This window comes from Biomphalaria glabrata, chromosome 6, assembly GCF_947242115.1.
Source record: "Biomphalaria glabrata chromosome 6, xgBioGlab47.1, whole genome shotgun sequence".
In the NCBI taxonomy this organism is placed as follows: domain Eukaryota; kingdom Metazoa; phylum Mollusca; class Gastropoda; family Planorbidae; genus Biomphalaria; species Biomphalaria glabrata.
Window position 1 is genome coordinate 834,694 of NC_074716.1, and position 17,758 is coordinate 852,451.

Below are 17,758 nucleotides of genomic sequence, written 5' to 3' on the forward strand. Positions count from 1 at the left end.
CTTTGATTGCAAGGTATACATATACATCAAAATGAGTCAATCAAATCAATGTATACGATATCACAATAAAACTGAAAGTGCTGCACAAATAAATATTTAGTTAAAAACTAAGGTACATTGGTAGTCCTGATATTACTTTTAGTAGTAGAAATAACTTAATTCATTTAGATCAGGGGTGGGCAAATTACAGACCACGGGCCACATGCGGCCTGCCAAAGTGTTTTTTGCGGCCCGCGGAAACCTACAGAATTCAGGTGAGCCCACAGATTAAACATATAAAAATGCAAATATATTAAAAATAAATAATTTTAAATATCTTATCAATTATGATACATAAATGGCCTAAATTGTGCCGATGTGCCTAAAATCAAATCAATCAATTATGATGAAGAAGCTAAATAAACATTCTCTAAAGTTTTAAGCAAATGAAGATTATGCTTATTGGTAATATTTCGAAACAAGACACACACTCAGGCCAGTATTTATGTAGAACTGTGTTGAAAGTGTTGGGTTGGCTTGGAACAAGATGTCAAGTGTAACAACTGATGGAGCCCATGCTTTGACTGAGAAAAACAGTGAATATCAGACATATTATTGACCTAATCATCTCAGTGATCAAACTTATCAGAGCCACAGACAGTTTCAAGAAGTACCACATGGGCAAGGTATTGAAAAGAATATGGGGTCTCAAGGAAAAATTTTTTTTTCCTTAATGACACTGACAGTGGCTTTTTACTAATGTTTCTAATGAAGAGTTGCAATGGGCTACTTGCACATCCATGAAATTTATGAGCATCTTTTCAAGCTTTTCCATTTCTCCAGTCAAGCAAGTGAAAACAGGTTTTATCATTTTGTAAATGTTAAACATACTATACCACTGACTCAAGTCCGTTTCAGCAGACAACATGAAGTTTATTTTACCATAATAATAATAATAGTACACTGCACTCCTTGTTAGTGCTACAAGTCAAGAAATAATAACAATCCTATCCACATAACAGCGGTATCAAAAGTATCCAATATATGTTAGTTACAAATCACGTCCGCGGGTAACAATAAGAACAATTGCTACTAGTGACACTGGAGCTCCAACTATAGATATCCATTGCAATACGAATAATACTTAATATTCAATAAGCACATGATGAAATCAACTCTCAAATATAATTAATCAACAATCATTAGTCCATCGACTTTCATGCTATATACATATATATACACCAGTCCAGGAAGCAACGTCCAACCTTCCTGGACCGGGAGCAAAACCTTACTGACTTGACTAGACTGAACTCAAAGTCAACTTTATTCATTCTACTTCTTGTTTTCTACATCAGGAATTCCACGTGTCTTTTAAACTCTTAACATGACGTGAACTTTAGATCATGCAATGTCAACTAAGACTGTGACACATTTTCCTTTGCTGAAAGGTGAAACTATTTCTAGTAAAAAGAAAAGAACAAGACTTATGGAATTTGAAAACAAATGTTAAGACGTCAAGAACTTAAACCATTTTTGAATATCCTCACTTCACCATTTAGTACAGAAGCTGATTCAGCTCCCGAGGAAATACTTCCTAGCAAATTATGACCCAAAAGAGAAGCAGTTTGAAGGGTGCATAAGCTGTATTTCCACACTTAAAAAGACTTGATGCTAAACTTTGACATTTTTGGATGCACAAGAATATTTTCTTTTGTTTGAACATATGCAACCAGAAGAACAAGTGGATGCTGACTGGCTGTAATTTAACAGCAGTCACAAAGATAAGAACTAGTAAAGCTAGTTCCAGAGTTCCGGAACATTATGCACAATTAAATACTTCACATTAAGTATAACTGGATTGTTGTGAAGAATGAATGTGATGTAAAAAGACAGTAACAAAATTTTTTTAAATATTAGTTAAATTAGTTTTAAAAATTGCTAAATCTTGTTATAATTCCTCAATTTGAATGTCTAATGCAGTATACAAGTAAATTAATAGACAGCTAGCATATTTTTCTAAGTTGTAAATACAAATTATACATATGTGGCCCCCTATTCCTAAAAAAAAAAGTTAATGCGGCCCTCAACAGAAAAAGGTTGCCCATCCCTAATTTAGATGGTTGATTTTAAAAGGGAGACAATTAAATTAGAAGTTATACTACTTAGACATTAAAAAAAAAAAAAGAAAGATACAAAGGGATAAAGTACCAGTTGTTATTCTTAAAATTTAAAAAAATGTATTTAACACATTAGCATATTCTGTTCCAAAAATATAAACTTGATCAGAATATTTATTGCTAGAGTTGTATACTCTAAACATCTTACAACAGATATATTGACATGCTGATCTATTGGTTCCCATGGGATAAAACACTGTCAGGCAGTCATCTAATGAACAATGTAGTTAACACCCAGGACTATACATAAATACTTCATGTCAACTTAATAACATTGACACTACCAACGAGGTTCAATGTACAATGAATTTACACTGAATTCTATAAATGATTATAAAAACTAAAATGCAAGTAAATAAATGCTTTCACTATGATATACATATTCTACATATATACAAACAAAACAAACTTGATATGAATAAACCAAAATTTTTATCACTTTAAAAAAAATTGTTCAGTGCAGAGAGTACATTAAATATGAGATGTTTTTAATATATAGCTATAAAAACCTTAATTATGTAATACAATAAATATGCCATTGTACAATATTTCATTTACAAAACATAGTTGAAAAAAGTCTAGTAATATAGCAGTGTTCAGTGGTAACATTTTCATAAAGAACTCTTAAAAGAAAACTACAGTTGATAATCTTATCTTATAAAATACAGATGTTACTTCAAAATAGAAGATAATGCATATATTTAAAAGTAAATTAAGTTATTAGTAACAAGTAAAATACAAGCCAGTGGTTTCAAATACAAATATATCCAGTTATCATTTATTAATAGGTCTAATCACCTGTACAGGTACCATTTATTCAAAAAACATTCCACATAAAGATGATGTAATCTCAAAAATGAAATGTTTTCTTTTTAAATTTCTTTAGCATTTAAATTTTTTAATGGAATCCTGTGGTTAATTAACTGTACTTATTTCAATGACAAATATCTTAAAATCCAAAGTAAATGAATAATAGGTACCTGGTAAATTAAAATTAATAAACATTGCAAGTTGTCTTAAAAAACACCCAAATTGACCTTTGATCCCTCTTTCATGAACACTCTCAGCATCAAGAAAACTAAACCATTCATGAACAGTATTGCTTGAGCATAAAAGTGTGTTATTTAGTGACTAGAAAAAGTTGTATACAATTAATCTCAATCTTTTATCACTAAACGGATAGAAATCTTTCTGCTAGACAAGTAAGCAATGGATTTCAGATATCCCTTACAGCTTCTGTGGTTGAATGATTCTCAGAATAAAAGCTGCTTAGAATAATATCAGTTGAGCTTGACCATCACTAAACAGAATTGACAGGTAAGGGGACACACAATTCGTTCACTGAAATTTATAATGCAGAAATTTTCAATAGTAATTATGAAATTTTTAGAAAAGATAGGGCTTAAAATCATGGAGGAGTTCTTTTAGCAATAAAAAACACTCTTATAGCAGAAGAAATTACCTTACCTAACTCAAAAATATAGAATCTACATTTTGTAAAATTAATACCACCTCAACATCCCTAATAATAGGCAGCATTTACAGACCACCAAATTCTAGTTTAGAATACATGCAGGAACTATGTAATCAGATTACTACACTTAAAGAGACAGATAAAAATGCAGTTTTTTGGATTATGGGTGATTTCAACATACCTGATATAAATTGGAAAACACTAACCATAGATAAACACCAAAACCCTAAGGACATAAATGAGCTTTTCATAGAAACTTTACACAACCTAAGTTTATATCAAATCATTAAAAAGCCAACTAGATTAAACAACACATTAGATCTCTTCTTAACCAACAGACCTGGATTAGTCGTTTATTATGATATTATCCCTGGTCTATCAGACCATGAGATCATAAAAATACACAGTCAGATAAAAGCAGTAGCCAATACAAAACCCCAAAGAAAAATTTTACTCTGGAATAAATGTAACCTAACACAACTACACCAAGCTGCATTAAACTTTCAACAAACATTCTTATTAGAAAAAGACATTAACCAACCAGTCGATGACCTCTGGAATTTCATTAAAAACCATCTTAAAAGCATTATAGAAAATCATATACCAACTAAATACACATCAAACAAAATAAATAAATGCTGGTTTAATAATAGACTAATAATAGACTAAAGAAGCTTTGTAAACAGAAGGAAAACCTATATAGAAAATTTAAAGAAACCAAGGCAGAAAGAGTTTACAAAAAGTATATAAAAATTAAACACCTAACCCAAAAAGTAAGCAGACAGCTGCAGAGTGAATACATAAACAATGTAATATCTAAAGAAAACAACAAAAACCTATGGTCATACATTAAGTCTAAGAAAATGGAAACAACAGGCATAGCGCCTTAAAAGATGAACATAACATAATACATAATGATAATGAAACTAAAGCAAACAACCTAAACCAATACTTTGCATCAGCATTCTCAGCCCCAGGAGACAAAGACATATTACTTAATTTGAACCAAGTAGACAACATAGAAGATTTAGTAGTACAAGAAAATGGAATTCAAAAACTATTAGCCAACACCAAACCAAATAATACCTGAAGGTATTCCAGCTAGATTACTCAAAGAACTAAGCAATGAACTAGCCCCAGTGTTCAAAATACTCTTTCAGGCATGGCTTAACCAGGGCAGAGTACCAAAGGACTAGAAAGAAGCTAATGTCACCCCCCTATTTAAAAAAGGAGAAAAATCTGACCCAGGAAACTACAGACCAGTATCACTTACCAGCATCACATGTAAAATCCTAGAACACATAATATGTAGCAACATCATAAACCACTTAGACAAACATAATGTCCTCACCCCATACCAACATGGCTTTAGGAAATATAGATCATGTGAAACACAACTAATAGGACTAATTGATGATTTTTCAAAAGGTTTAGATAATAGTGAACAAATAGATGCTATCTTACTAGATTTTTCCAAGGCTTTTGACAAAGTTCACCACTATAGTTTGCTTAAACAATTAAAATATTTCGGCATTAATGGTCCACTGCATCAGTGGATTAAAGATTTTCTGATAGGGAGAGAACAAACTGTAATAATAAATGGCTCTAAATCAACACCGATAACAGTAAACTCAGGTGTACCTCAAGGAACAGTCTTGGGTCCACCACTATTTTTAATTTACATAAATGATTTACCAAATTGCATTACTTCAGGAACAAAAGTCAGATTATTTGCAGACGATTGCATAATATATAGAACAATAAAAACAACACAAGACACAGATATTTTACAAAGAGAATTAGATGAATTACAGAAAAGGGAATCAAATTGGAGCATGTCTTTCCACCCAGAACAATTGCTATAGCTTAGCCAAATAACCTCAACGAAAGGAGTATAAAATAACAAAATAGAATGTTTAATAACCAAATAGGAAACTAGATCTAGAATTACACTAATCACATCACAAGCGTCGTTTTCATCTCTAATCATCGGCCATCTTGACTTCCTCTCTTATTTCCTGTCTCTGTCCCGTGTCTCCTGGTGCGCAGTCTCACACCTAATGACAGCGTGCATTGTAGAGTCATAACACCAATTGTTGCAACTCTCGGCTAGGCACTCAACGAATAGGCATGCAACTCAACACAGTGTAACAGGAAATAAAGACAGGTGTTTATTCACTAGGACAAACACATAGCATCCTTCAGCTTCCTCAGAGTCTTTCTACTAATTTACCAGTCCTTCAGACAGCAACCCGAATGTGGACCAACGACAGCCTTCCCCGCTTCATTCCAGGTCCCTTCTACAACCTTCAGGCAGCACCAAAAGCTTGCTTCTTAGTTTCCAAACATTCAGACTCTTCACAATCCCTGATGCCCTGTTCTTCTCTCCATTCTAGTCTCTTCCTGTTTACGTTCACTAGTGCGCTAGTGCGCACCTCAAGCACTGGAGCAAGGCAGGGTTACAACACTACCCCCATGTTTACACAACATTTGAATAGTAACACAACGATTATATAGGAAACTAAAAGCAGTGATAAATCTAGGAATAAAAAATACTGATAACTGTGAAAATAATTTCACAACAGTTTTACAAGTTTTAATTAATCTTTTAGACATTTAAAACAATGTTTAATGATTATAAATCTGTCTACTAAAGCAAAAAAAATTACTTTAATTTTCAAATTAAATTATTGTGACCAAGAAAGCTATCACCCTAACTTCAATACTGCTTACCAAGACAGATTGCAACTTATAGTTCGTCCATCGTGGTTCGATGATGACCACTTTGTCATCCAGGGGGCTGAGGGCTTTGCACTGGGGTTTTATGCCTCCTCATGTGGCTGGTGAGACCTATGTGAGCCCGGAATGTTTGGCCTAACCCTAACCCTAACGCCGCACACTGAATATTTGAATATTATTTTACACTTGGTAACTACATGCTTCAACTTTACTCTGTGCAAAAGTGCAGTCCTACCTTGATTTCTATCAAGTGATCTCCAGCCTACATGTTTCAGTTCTTTACCAGCCATTAACATAAGACAATCAAAGCCATATGTAAATCATGTGAACTCTCTGAATTGTTCTTCTCTTCTACAGCAAGATGTCTTCACTCAATGCATAATTCCCCTAGAATGAAGAAGATAAGATAATCCATGCATTGTTAACAGAAAGATGTAACAGTGATGTCATCCTCTGAGCTGAGTCAGCTAGAGCTGCTCCCAATGTTTATCCCTGTCAAAAATGGATTGCTTTGGCAAGTCTTTCAAAACCTTTTACAACTTACACCTTCAAGTGTCTTTCAATGAACAAATCATGTTGATCCTCTGCCAACATAAAGAAGTATACATAGATATTAGCATTTCAAAGTCATGGGCCAAAAGCTCAGTCATTTTTCATTTCGCTTCTATATCAATATTTTGATTTTTTGTCGGCTAAAGGATTTGTGTACCTCATAGGAAAACAATGGGGTCCAGGGTTTGAACCTCCAGCCTCAATGAAGATTGGGATTTTGAATTTTTAGGGTGCCCCTCAGTAACCCAACTCTAATGGGTAACAGATTTTAGGTGGGGAAAATTAAGGTGGTTAGTCATTGTGCTGGACACATGACGACCTGCTCATTAACCACTAGCCATAGAAACATAACCTTGACATCATTAGCTCCATAGATCGCAAGGTCTGAAAGGTAAACTTTACTCTTTTTTTTTTTATTAATATCCACTGTGCATTCCATTACTTCTTACTTATGTACAATAGATTTCTCTTTTCCCTTCCTTGTGTTTCTTGAATCTAGTATCTTTTTATAGAGCATTCTGATACCTCCACAAAGCTAATGGATTATATTATTTGTCATAATGTCCAAAAATAGAAACTAATTATTTTATAATGAGAATGTGGGTATGTGTGTTGTCTATCCAGTATCCAAAACTACACATTTTTCAAGAAAAAATCAACAAATTAAACATATTGAAAAGGTAATAAAAATTAACAAGGCTTATGTGAAGGTCTTTCTAAATTTTATTAAGATTTGTGGTTAAACAGTAGAGTTCTTTTTATTTATTTAAATAGATCATTGAGTGTAATACTTCAAGACCTATATCTAGTTCTAATCTTCAGACAGGTGATCATGGATAAAATCTGAACATTTTCATTTCAATGTATGGATTCCATGGTGGAAAGGTGTTCTACAGCTTCTGCAAAGATCATGCAGTATCCACCCAAGACAAACAGTATCCTCCTTAGACAAACAGTATCCATTTCTAAATAAAAAAATACATACATATAATTTTCTTTACATATTAAAAGAAAAAGAGAAAGATTACCTGAGGTGACCAGACACCATCAATAAAGCAATATTTTGAGATATCAGTTACTGGTTCGGAAACTGCAGATGGATCAGTCACTGTACAAAACTTGGTCAGTAAAATTTGAAAAGTAGACAACTCCATGGTAAACAATAAAATCGCCACCTGAAAACACAAATAAACAATAAGAGGATGTAGACACACACAAAAATTATTACAATGTATGATTTTAATTCAATGTGAGCCAAAGGAATAGTTATAACCTTATATAGCCTTAAACACATCAAACATTTGAACTAGTGACCAATACTGCACCACATTTTAAGGATAAATGTATAAAATATACAGCTATTTTATTTGAATAAATGTGAATATTAAAGTCAATATAAACAAATATGAGACTGTGTGACAAAAGTGTAACTTAAATATTACATACTGTTTGTGTTTTTTTTTTCTCTGTGTTCTCATTATAAATTGTAGGGTTCAGATATATATATATTTATCGAAGATGAACTCCATTATTTTCAGATCAGGCAGCTTTCCATACAATCTTTATTCTAAAGGACTGTTCGGGGCCAGTATTTTGTTTGGGCCTCATGATAAAACAAGGCCACATGTTCTTTTCACTAGTTTCAACATCCAGAATAAGTGTTGCCTCATTATGTTGTGCCCTGTTCAAAGGTGAAAAATAATTCATTGACTGTGTCCTGATAGAATGTAACATGCATCCTTAATCCTGATGTTTGAGTGACAACTGTTATATTTTTGGTTTATACTACTCTTTTTTTCTTTTTCTATTCTCTTCTGGATATAGTGGAATTTAAGAAAAGAAAAAGTAAAGTACCCCTTTCAGACCTTGTGGTCTATAGGGCAGATGATGTAAAGGGCATCTGTTTCTGTGGCCTATGGTTAACGAGGGTGTCATGTGTCCAACCACCTCTACTTTTCCCTAACTAATGTCAGGTACCCACTAGAGCTGGGTGGATTCAAGAGGTGCCCAAAGATCCCAAAATTAAAAACCCCAGTCTTCAGCAGGATTCAAACCCTGCACCCTGGTTCAGTAGCCAAGTGCTTTACCACTTAGCCACTGCACCTCCCATGGAACTTAAGACTGCTTAGTTATTCTCCCATTTGGGCAGTGTCAGATTTTTCTTCTCCTCTATTTGAAAGTGTGCTGGGATCCATTGGAGAACAGTTTTCTTGCTATTATTGTTGAGATTTATAAGAGCTGTCCTGCCTTTTTTGATAGAGGAGGCATCAGATTTTTTTAAACATTAGAAAGAAATGTTTATTCATTAGAAAGTGTGCATGAGAGATCGCCAGTGGCAATTAAATTTTCTAATCTTTCTCAATTGAGCCATTTATTGAATAAGACAGCTCCTCTGTTACTGGTGGATTCTTAAGATGATTCATCTGTATAATTGACCCACTAGTTATTGGTTTATTAGATTTGTAGAAAAATATTCACCATTTTCTTGAGATCTTTCTGATTGTGATAAGATTTTTTGGTTATGTTTTCAATACTGTCTCTTACAGCAGAAAGAGAGCTTAGGTCCCAGGGGAGAGAGTCATTGCACTGTTTACCTGATTCATAAATTATATTTTATAAGTGGTGTTTCTTTGAGATTCTTGTATGAAATGAGGTCTTTTCAGTTAGTTTTGAGTGCCAGACTTGTGGGTTTAAGTTTTGAGTGGGTAGCTCTCTTAGGTTTTCATTTTAGTAAACTGATTAAGGATTATTATTTCTCTTATTTTGTCCAGAGAAACCAGGGAAAAATGATCTCTTCCATTGCTTTGAAGGTTGTTGTTTTCATTGTTTGGAGTTAGGTTTTTGTTTTACTTTTTTACTTTGACAATTTTCTGTAGAATTGACTGCTGAATCATATGATGTAGCACTGTGTTCTAGAGTGATGTAGCTGGTACATTTCTTTTTCAAAATGTAATTTGCTTATGGAAGCTCACAGCCTGCTAGGTGGTTGGTGTTAGCCTTCCCTGGTTGTCCAAGAAGTCTACATCTGAGTTGCCAGTTACACTGATGTGATTTGGTATCCACTGCATCTAGTGTGTTGTAGCTGGTACATTTCTATTTCAAAATGTTGTGACTTGGTATCCACTGCATCTAGCATGATGTAGCTGGTACATTTCTATTTCAAAATGTTGTGACTTGGTATCCACTGCATCTAGCATGATGTAGCTGGTACTTTTCTATTTCAAAATGTTGTGACATGGTATCCACTGCATCTAACGTGATGTAGCTGGTACATTTCTATTTCAAAATGTTGTGACTTGGTATCCATTGCATCTAGCATGATGTAGCTGGTACATTTCTATTTCAAAATGTTGTGATTTGCTCCCAATTAATATTTCCATTTTATATCTTTTTCAATTTTACTTTTTTTTTAGTTGACTTTAAAGACTGTCATTTTAATCATACTGCCATGTAAGATCTTTAAATTTGTTGAACCATGGATTGGGCAATCATAAATCTATAAAGGTTAGTATGAGTGAAAGCATAAATGAGTTTGAATATAACTATACCAAACAGATTAAAAAAGTAAAAGTTCTCCTTTCAGACCTTGTGGTCTATAGGGCAGATGATGTTAAGGTCATCTGTATCTGTGGCCTATGATTTACGAGGGTGTCATGTGATGTGGCTAGCACAACGACCAATCACCTTTACTTTTCCCCAACCAATGTCAGGTACCCATTAGAGCTGGGTGGACTCAGAGGCGCCCAAACATCCAGAAATTAGAAATCCCAGTTTTCACCAGGATTCATAGCTGGGACCCCCAGCATGGAAGCCAAGAGCTTTACCACTCAGCCACCACGCCTCCATCAAATTGATTAGGCTAAAAGTAGTCCTATAGTTCTTTGAGTGAAAAGAACACAAGAAAACAGTGTTTAATGAATAAAAAATGGAAGAAGAAACTTTTTTTTCCACTAAAGTAAATCAAAGTAATGTTCCCCTTTCAGACCTTACAATCTATGGGGCTGAGGATGTAAAGGTCATCTTTCTGTGGCCCATGGTTAATGAGGTTGTCAGCACAACAACCACCCGCCTTTACCTTCCCCATCACATCAGGTACCTTTAGCTTGGTAGACATAGTCATGTGATCATGGCACGGCACACATATTGTTGGTAAAAATCTGGTTTCTATGCACAGTCAACACAAGCTTTTAGGCACTTACCATGGATAAGTCGAGCAAAGAAAGATATAGTCAGGAAATTACAGAAATAAATAATATTGATCCTTACACTTTGAAAGCAAGCCATCATAATAAAGAAAATGATTTGCTGCCCTCCTTGTGTTATCCAGATCTCTTCACTTATAATCTTGTTCTACTGAAAGTGCCTACACAATCACAAAGGATGAATTCAAGGTATTCCGAATCAATTTTATTGTTAGACCTAGATTAGATCTAGATCTACTAATCTAGACTAGATTCTAGATCTATATTCTAGCTATTTAAGTTAGCATATCTAGACATATATATATACAACATTCATATAGATTGTGATAGATCTACTCTTTACTCAAGCCTTCAAGGTCTAGTATTCTAGATCTAGATCTATGGCTATATAGATCTATTATATATTATATACAAAATCTGGATGATGTCTCAGATTAGAGTGTGACTAGATCTAGAGTCTAGCCTACATAATATTTAGGCTTAGTAGGTCATTCTAGATCTCTAGATTAAAGGCACATTCCTCGTCCCATATGCTAGGACAAATTTGTACAAACACTCCTTCTTCCCTAGTGCTATTAGAGCATGGAATGGGTTGCCTGAGCTAGCCAGGAAAACCAGTGACGTGGCTGAATTTAAGTCATTGGTTAATATGCATGACTAAATGCATGACGTGTAGGACGTAATCATCTTCTTTTTTGAAGTAACGTCTGTATTATAAGATAAGAAGATCTCATCTAGACTCTATAGAATAGATCTAGATAACATCTAAAATCTACATATCTCTGTTGCTGCATATTTTAAGCATATGAGACTTAATCTTTATCTAATAGATATAGCTAGATCTAGTCTTCACTTCTAGGTCACTTGATAAGATAAATAAATTTAGCTTTTATAATATTTATATCTAATAGCGCTACTTTCATACTTATAGCATGCTCAGAGCATGCTCAGAGCGCTATGGTCCAATCTCATTGGTGGACCTTTACTATCCAGTTTAGATCTAAGTCTAGGGCTAAAGACTTTTTAAAGTTTATTCTAGGACTAGGCTCATCGGGTCTAGTAACTTGATAAATCTAATGGTCCTAGATCTGATACTAGTTCTGTGTTTCTTTTACAACTTTCAAATGCTCCTTAAAATTTGAAGCTAATTACACCTTAGCCCAAACCTTTTGGTTGTTGCGGCTGAAGCACTTGACTAGTCTCGATTGAATTTTTTGTGTAGACTTGGGTTTTTAATTTCTATATTTTTAGGACGCTTCGAAGTCCAACCAATGTCTTGATATGAACAGGTATTTTTTATTATTTTTTTTTCTTTTCATTAAACAAGAGCGCTCTACATCTATTACTAAAATGTTATCGCTATTTTTACTTTTGAAAAGGTCTACAGGCTTACAAGAGTTTAGCAGCTTACAACCAGTTCCTAGATGGTTGGGTTCAAGATATTATGGCTTTTAAACCACTAGCAAAGGTAAGTAATAAATATTGTTATATTATACTAAATATCTTGATATTCATTGTATTTGCATGTATATGAGACCAATGTCTTGATATGAACAGGTATTTTTAATTATTTTTTTTTCTTTTCATTAGGTTCTTCACTCTCAGTGGTTAGCAGAAAAGGTACTGCAGCCCTGGATAAGTCGAGATGGTATTATTCTATCAGCCCACTGTTCTTGTACAGTTGAACTTGGAGAGTCCTGCACTCATGTGGCAGCCACTTTATTTATGCTGGAAGCCAACACCAGACTAAAAGAGAGTAAGACAGTTAGTTACAGGTTGTCATCTTACTGGAAAAATCCATCAGAGCTTAAAAAAGTTTTGCCAACTAAGGTTTCTGAGATTGACATCACCTCATTAAAAAACAAAAAGTTAAATTTGATTCTCTTGTGAACAACATCACTTCTAAAAATAAAAATTTAAAGGCTATTAAATGCAAAGAAACTATAAAGCTTAGTATAAATATTTTTAATTCATTTATTGAAAGTAATGAGACAACACCTTGAGTTGTTATTCCAATCAGATATTTTACTATGTTGTGCTTATAGGATGGCTGCCTGGTCGTGCGGTTTGCGCGCTGGACTGTTGTTCGGATTTATCGACGGTCGAGGGTTAAACCCTACCCGCTCCCATCCCCCGTCGTCCTGCGGGAGGTTTGGACTAGGAAGTAAACTATCTTCAATTCTGAAGGAACATCCGAAACATGTAAAACATTTTACAAATATTTTTTTACAGGAAGAATAGGTTTGTGCCTGTGCTTTAATGCTGCTAGGTCTTTCAATGAAAATTTCAAAACAGTCATTTATTACTGTCACCTTCCTGCCATAAGTACTAATAATTTCTTTGGGCCTGAGACTCTCCTTATTGGGCCAGAAAATCAAATCGGACATGTTGACATACATAACATCCAAAACAGTATATGAATATCTTAGATGCAGTTGTGGGATGAATTTTGAACATATCAGCTAATACATACGCAGGTTTACCTAGAATATTTGAAATAATGTGTGTTAAAAAAAATATTTTTTGTACATTCATAATTATAGTAGTTAAATTAAATTATATATATAATTATATAATAATTATAATATAATTATATATATATATGTAAATGTGAGACAGTGCATTTTTTTTTATACCTGTATTATATCCAAGCTATCCAATGAGAAATATTTATATAATTTAATATATAGATATATTTATTCAAATCATATAATGCATTCATTTATTTGTGGAAATAAAAGAAATGAATTGAAGTATTGTTTGTATATTAATTATTATTATCTTATCTATTAGTATGAAAATTGTAGATCTATTCATTCAAGAGACCCTTAGTGGAACCTGGAGTACCAGGTTCCAATCTCGTTGAAGACTGGTATTTTGAATTTTGGGATACCTCTAAGTCCAACCAGATTTAAATGGTATTTGACATTAGTTGGGGAAAAGTAAGGTGGTTGGTCATTGTGCTGGACAAGACATCCTCGTTAACCTAGTCCACAGAAACAGGTGACCTTTACATCATCTGCCTTATAGATCGTAAGGTCTTTAAAGTTAACTTGTTTATTAAAAAAAACATTTTATTTCTAGATCAATACCTGTTCTATGTAACTGTTTGAATAACAATGGATGCCAAGAACTAGTTGTTTTTTTTATAAAGTATCTTAGTTATTAATTCAAATCAAGATATCTGCCTGGTCATGCATTTTGCGCAATGGACTGTTCAGACTTACAGATGGTTCTGGGTTTAAACCCTGCCCATTCCCATCCCCTGTGGAAATCATTTCTAAAAAGTTAAATCTAAATCTAATCTAGATTGAAAGATTCTAGTAATCTAGCTACAGCTTGAGAGTAGAGTACTATGTCACATGCTATGTGTGTGGATCTAGTATGTATGTTTAGAGTATACTATTATGTAGAATCTATTTATATCGACTCAAGCTCTATACTAGATCTAGACCAATTACAGACTATTTATAATACTATCATGATCTAGATGCATGTTTATAATCTAGACTTGTATTAATTATTAGATCTAGCTCTAGATTCTAGATACAGTTTTAAGTCTTAGATCTAGACCATGAAGAAACCTTCTAGATACGAATCTTGATTAGATTACTAACTTACAACTTGTATTTGACCTACATGTTACTTTATTGTTGTTTTTTTAAATTACTATTTAGATCAGTAGATCTACTAAATGTAGCCTGAGAAGATTAACCTATAAATCCTATATGTTAAGATATATAATCTAAATCTGTAGCATTTACTTTTGACTTTAGCCATAGGAGTAAGTGATACACTATTGTTGGAGCATAGTGATATGAAATCTAGTCTTTATACTAGAATATAGTATAACTAGCATTCCAGACTAACATAGGTGGACATAGGTTTCACCAGTCACATGAGGAAGCACTAAACCCCAGTGTAAAGCCCTCAGCCATGATGGACAAACTATTTATTGTATCATCTAGTTAATATAGATCTATCTACTTTATCTTATTATAATTAAATCCACTAAATTGTACTGTAAAATGTTTTACATTTTGGAAGTTCCTTCGTAGTCCAAACCTCCCCAGGACAACAGCCAAGTCTTTTCGAAGTAATCTCTTTTTGAAGTAATCTCTTCATCCCTAGAGCCTTGCCAAGTTCTAGGCCTAGGTCGTCTAGGAATGCTAAAAAATCTCATTCCTTTTTTGTTTATTGACGTATATGAGTTTTTTTTTAGCACACTTTTATGCAGCAGTAGCTAGGCATTTTGTTTAAATTAATGCACTAAAAAGGTCAAAGTAGAGATTGTGTTTTAGAAACTTAAACCCGATTGAATTAGATCTAGATTTACTATAGTCAGTATAGCCAGAGTAAGGCTACTAATGTAAACTTACAAACAAAATGACGGATCAGCTTAGTACGCAGAAACTGTCGCATCATATGTCTACCAACTCAAAAGGTGGAATGACCTAAAGATCTGAAATCCAAAATCCCAGCCTTTACTGGGATTCGAACCGGAGACCTTTTAAAACATTATCATTAATCATGGCTAGATTTAAAAGAAAAATTATTTTGTTAATTATTTACCTCCATTATGAGTCCATATTCATGAATTATTTATAATCTGGATTAATAGGGTTGGCTCAGTCCTTTTGCTATTAGTATTAGTAAGGGTCTTACCAGCATTCTGAGCATTGCACAGTCTGTCTCCTTACTCATTATCATACTGTCTGATCTTAGACAGTTTTCTCACATACTATCACTGAGTATCAGTTTATTTATAGTAGCTTCTTATATTAGGCACAGCTCATCAAATTCTCCTTTTAGAAACACGTCGCTTTTTTTGTTTATAATTAATTTGTTTTTATGTTTGGAGCTAAAAACGATGTTTCGGGACAGTGCATGTCCAATTTAAGATAAGTTCCTGTATTTTTGTTCCGCTTTTCCAAAGCAGATGGCAGTTTTTTAGATTCTCGGTAACCAAGTATGTAAAGCTATTGTTTAAACCTCCCCCGGCAATTCATACCCATATAAGGGATGAAGGCTATATTATGAGCCTGTTTGATCGTAGGCTGGTGGATCTATCAAAATAAGCTTCCAAACATCTTTAGAAAGACATTCCAATCACATTCATACTGTTAGCTGTTAAATAAAATTAAAAAAGGAGGTGTTTCAATGAATAATAATGAATTAAACACATTCTCCTATAGTGCACAAGGCAAAATCGTAATAAGAAATATTATTGGGATTAATAAATCTATGATTTTTTTCAATAAATAAATGTGACCTAGATCGAGATATCTAGAATATATAATTTATGAATGAAAGAAAAAGTGCGGGCTGCTAATTTGAAGCCAGAGACCATGCCCACTGCAGGTGATCACGCCAGGCGAGCGCTGGTGGTGAGGAGAGGTATACACTAAGCGTGTAGTGTCACAACCTATCATACAGGCAGTGGAGGGAAGGGGGAGAGAGTCATGAAAAGAATTATAAGCATCTATGGGAGGGAGGGGATGTAACAAAACGAACATCCAAATTATGAAAAGAAGAGGGTCCTTGGATGTGAATTAAAAGAAAGAGACAGATAATACATGTAGCCTAGTTGAAAATATCATGTGTGTTATATTATAATAATTAATTTATAGATCTATAATTATATAGATTTATTTCTGTTTCTACACATAGATTATATAGGTAGGCATATATATATATATATATATATATATATATATATATATAGAGAGAGAGAGAGAGAGGCAATATACTATAAATACATATTGCAGAAGTGAATCTACTTCTTTTAATACAATCTAAATAATTTTTAATTAACACAGATATAATTTATTAGCAATAACATAGTGGTGTTTCTTAACGGTGCTCGATGTGCGCTAAAGGAGAAAGCACAAAAACTGCGTTTATTATAGGAGCATGAAGTGACCTGATTTATTTTAAAATAAAATCTTGACTATGAGTGGTAATTAAAAGAAACACAGCTATTTTTATAGTCCTTTAGTTGCAGAATAAGAATCTGCTTTCAGTTTTTTTGTAAGTTAAACCGTCACCAAATAAAAAAATAAAATAAAAATTTGACCTAGTTCCCGAATACGGTGTGCCTAATATAAGAATCTACTATATATATGTATGTCTGTTACTCTGTTACACTCTGTAGTCAGTGTAGTCTAGTGTAATCTGATTGAAGTTTGAAGGCATCACTGTAAGTTAGACGTACGTAAGTCTAGTCTAGAATTCAATTAAAAAACGTATTCTTAGAATATTATAGGTAGTCCACAACATCAGTGGCCACAACCGTGGCCCAGTAATTTGGGTAAAACTTCCCATCGAAGGCCCCTAGTTATTAGACTGTCATGGTGGATCTTAGTTTACTAACTAGACCTAGACTAATCAGTGATCTTTTTGAAAAGAAACGATTAAAGAATTATTTGGAAAGGGATCAATCATGTAAAGAATATCGTTGAGAGGTGTAATTGTTTATAATTTAATTTTTCGCGTCAACGACAGCTGATTTTATTTATTTATTTTTATTTGTACGTATTAAATACTAAAATAAGATTTATAAATTAAATTATATGCGCTGTCTAGGTATAATTAGGATTAAGGTCTCATTAAATAACAATTTTATTAGAAGAAGA

The 17,758-nt window shown here is 33.4% G+C and overlaps 1 protein-coding gene and 1 long non-coding RNA gene across 3 annotated transcripts; one reads left to right on the forward strand and one right to left on the reverse strand.

Annotated features, from left to right (window-relative positions):
- Positions 1-891: 891 nt before the first annotated feature.
- LOC129926738 (uncharacterized) lies at positions 892-17,506 on the reverse strand. Its single transcript, XR_008778458.1, has 5 exons — positions 15,696-17,506; positions 11,188-12,869; positions 7,950-8,096; positions 6,605-6,756; positions 892-3,497 (listed from the first exon to the last, which is right to left on the reverse strand). It is a non-coding gene; the product is annotated as an uncharacterized LOC129926738 (long non-coding RNA).
- Positions 8,090-13,833, forward strand: LOC129926726 (uncharacterized). 2 transcript variants are annotated; one of them, XR_008778426.1, is made up of 5 exons: positions 8,090-8,612; positions 10,335-10,425; positions 11,249-11,312; positions 12,511-12,591; positions 12,714-12,802. XR_008778426.1 is itself a non-coding variant. In XM_056032486.1 (2 exons), exons 1-2 carry the CDS (start codon positions 12,568-12,570, stop codon positions 13,011-13,013), a joined length of 324 nt encoding a protein of 107 aa, XP_055888461.1. In that variant the 5' UTR covers positions 12,517-12,567; the 3' UTR covers positions 13,014-13,833. The 2 variants fall into 2 exon arrangements, 1 of the variants encoding a protein (XP_055888461.1); XM_056032486.1 differs by lacking the exons at positions 8,090-8,612; positions 10,335-10,425; positions 11,249-11,312 and having other exon boundaries at positions 12,517-12,591; positions 12,714-13,833.
- Positions 17,507-17,758: the final 252 nt, after the last annotated feature.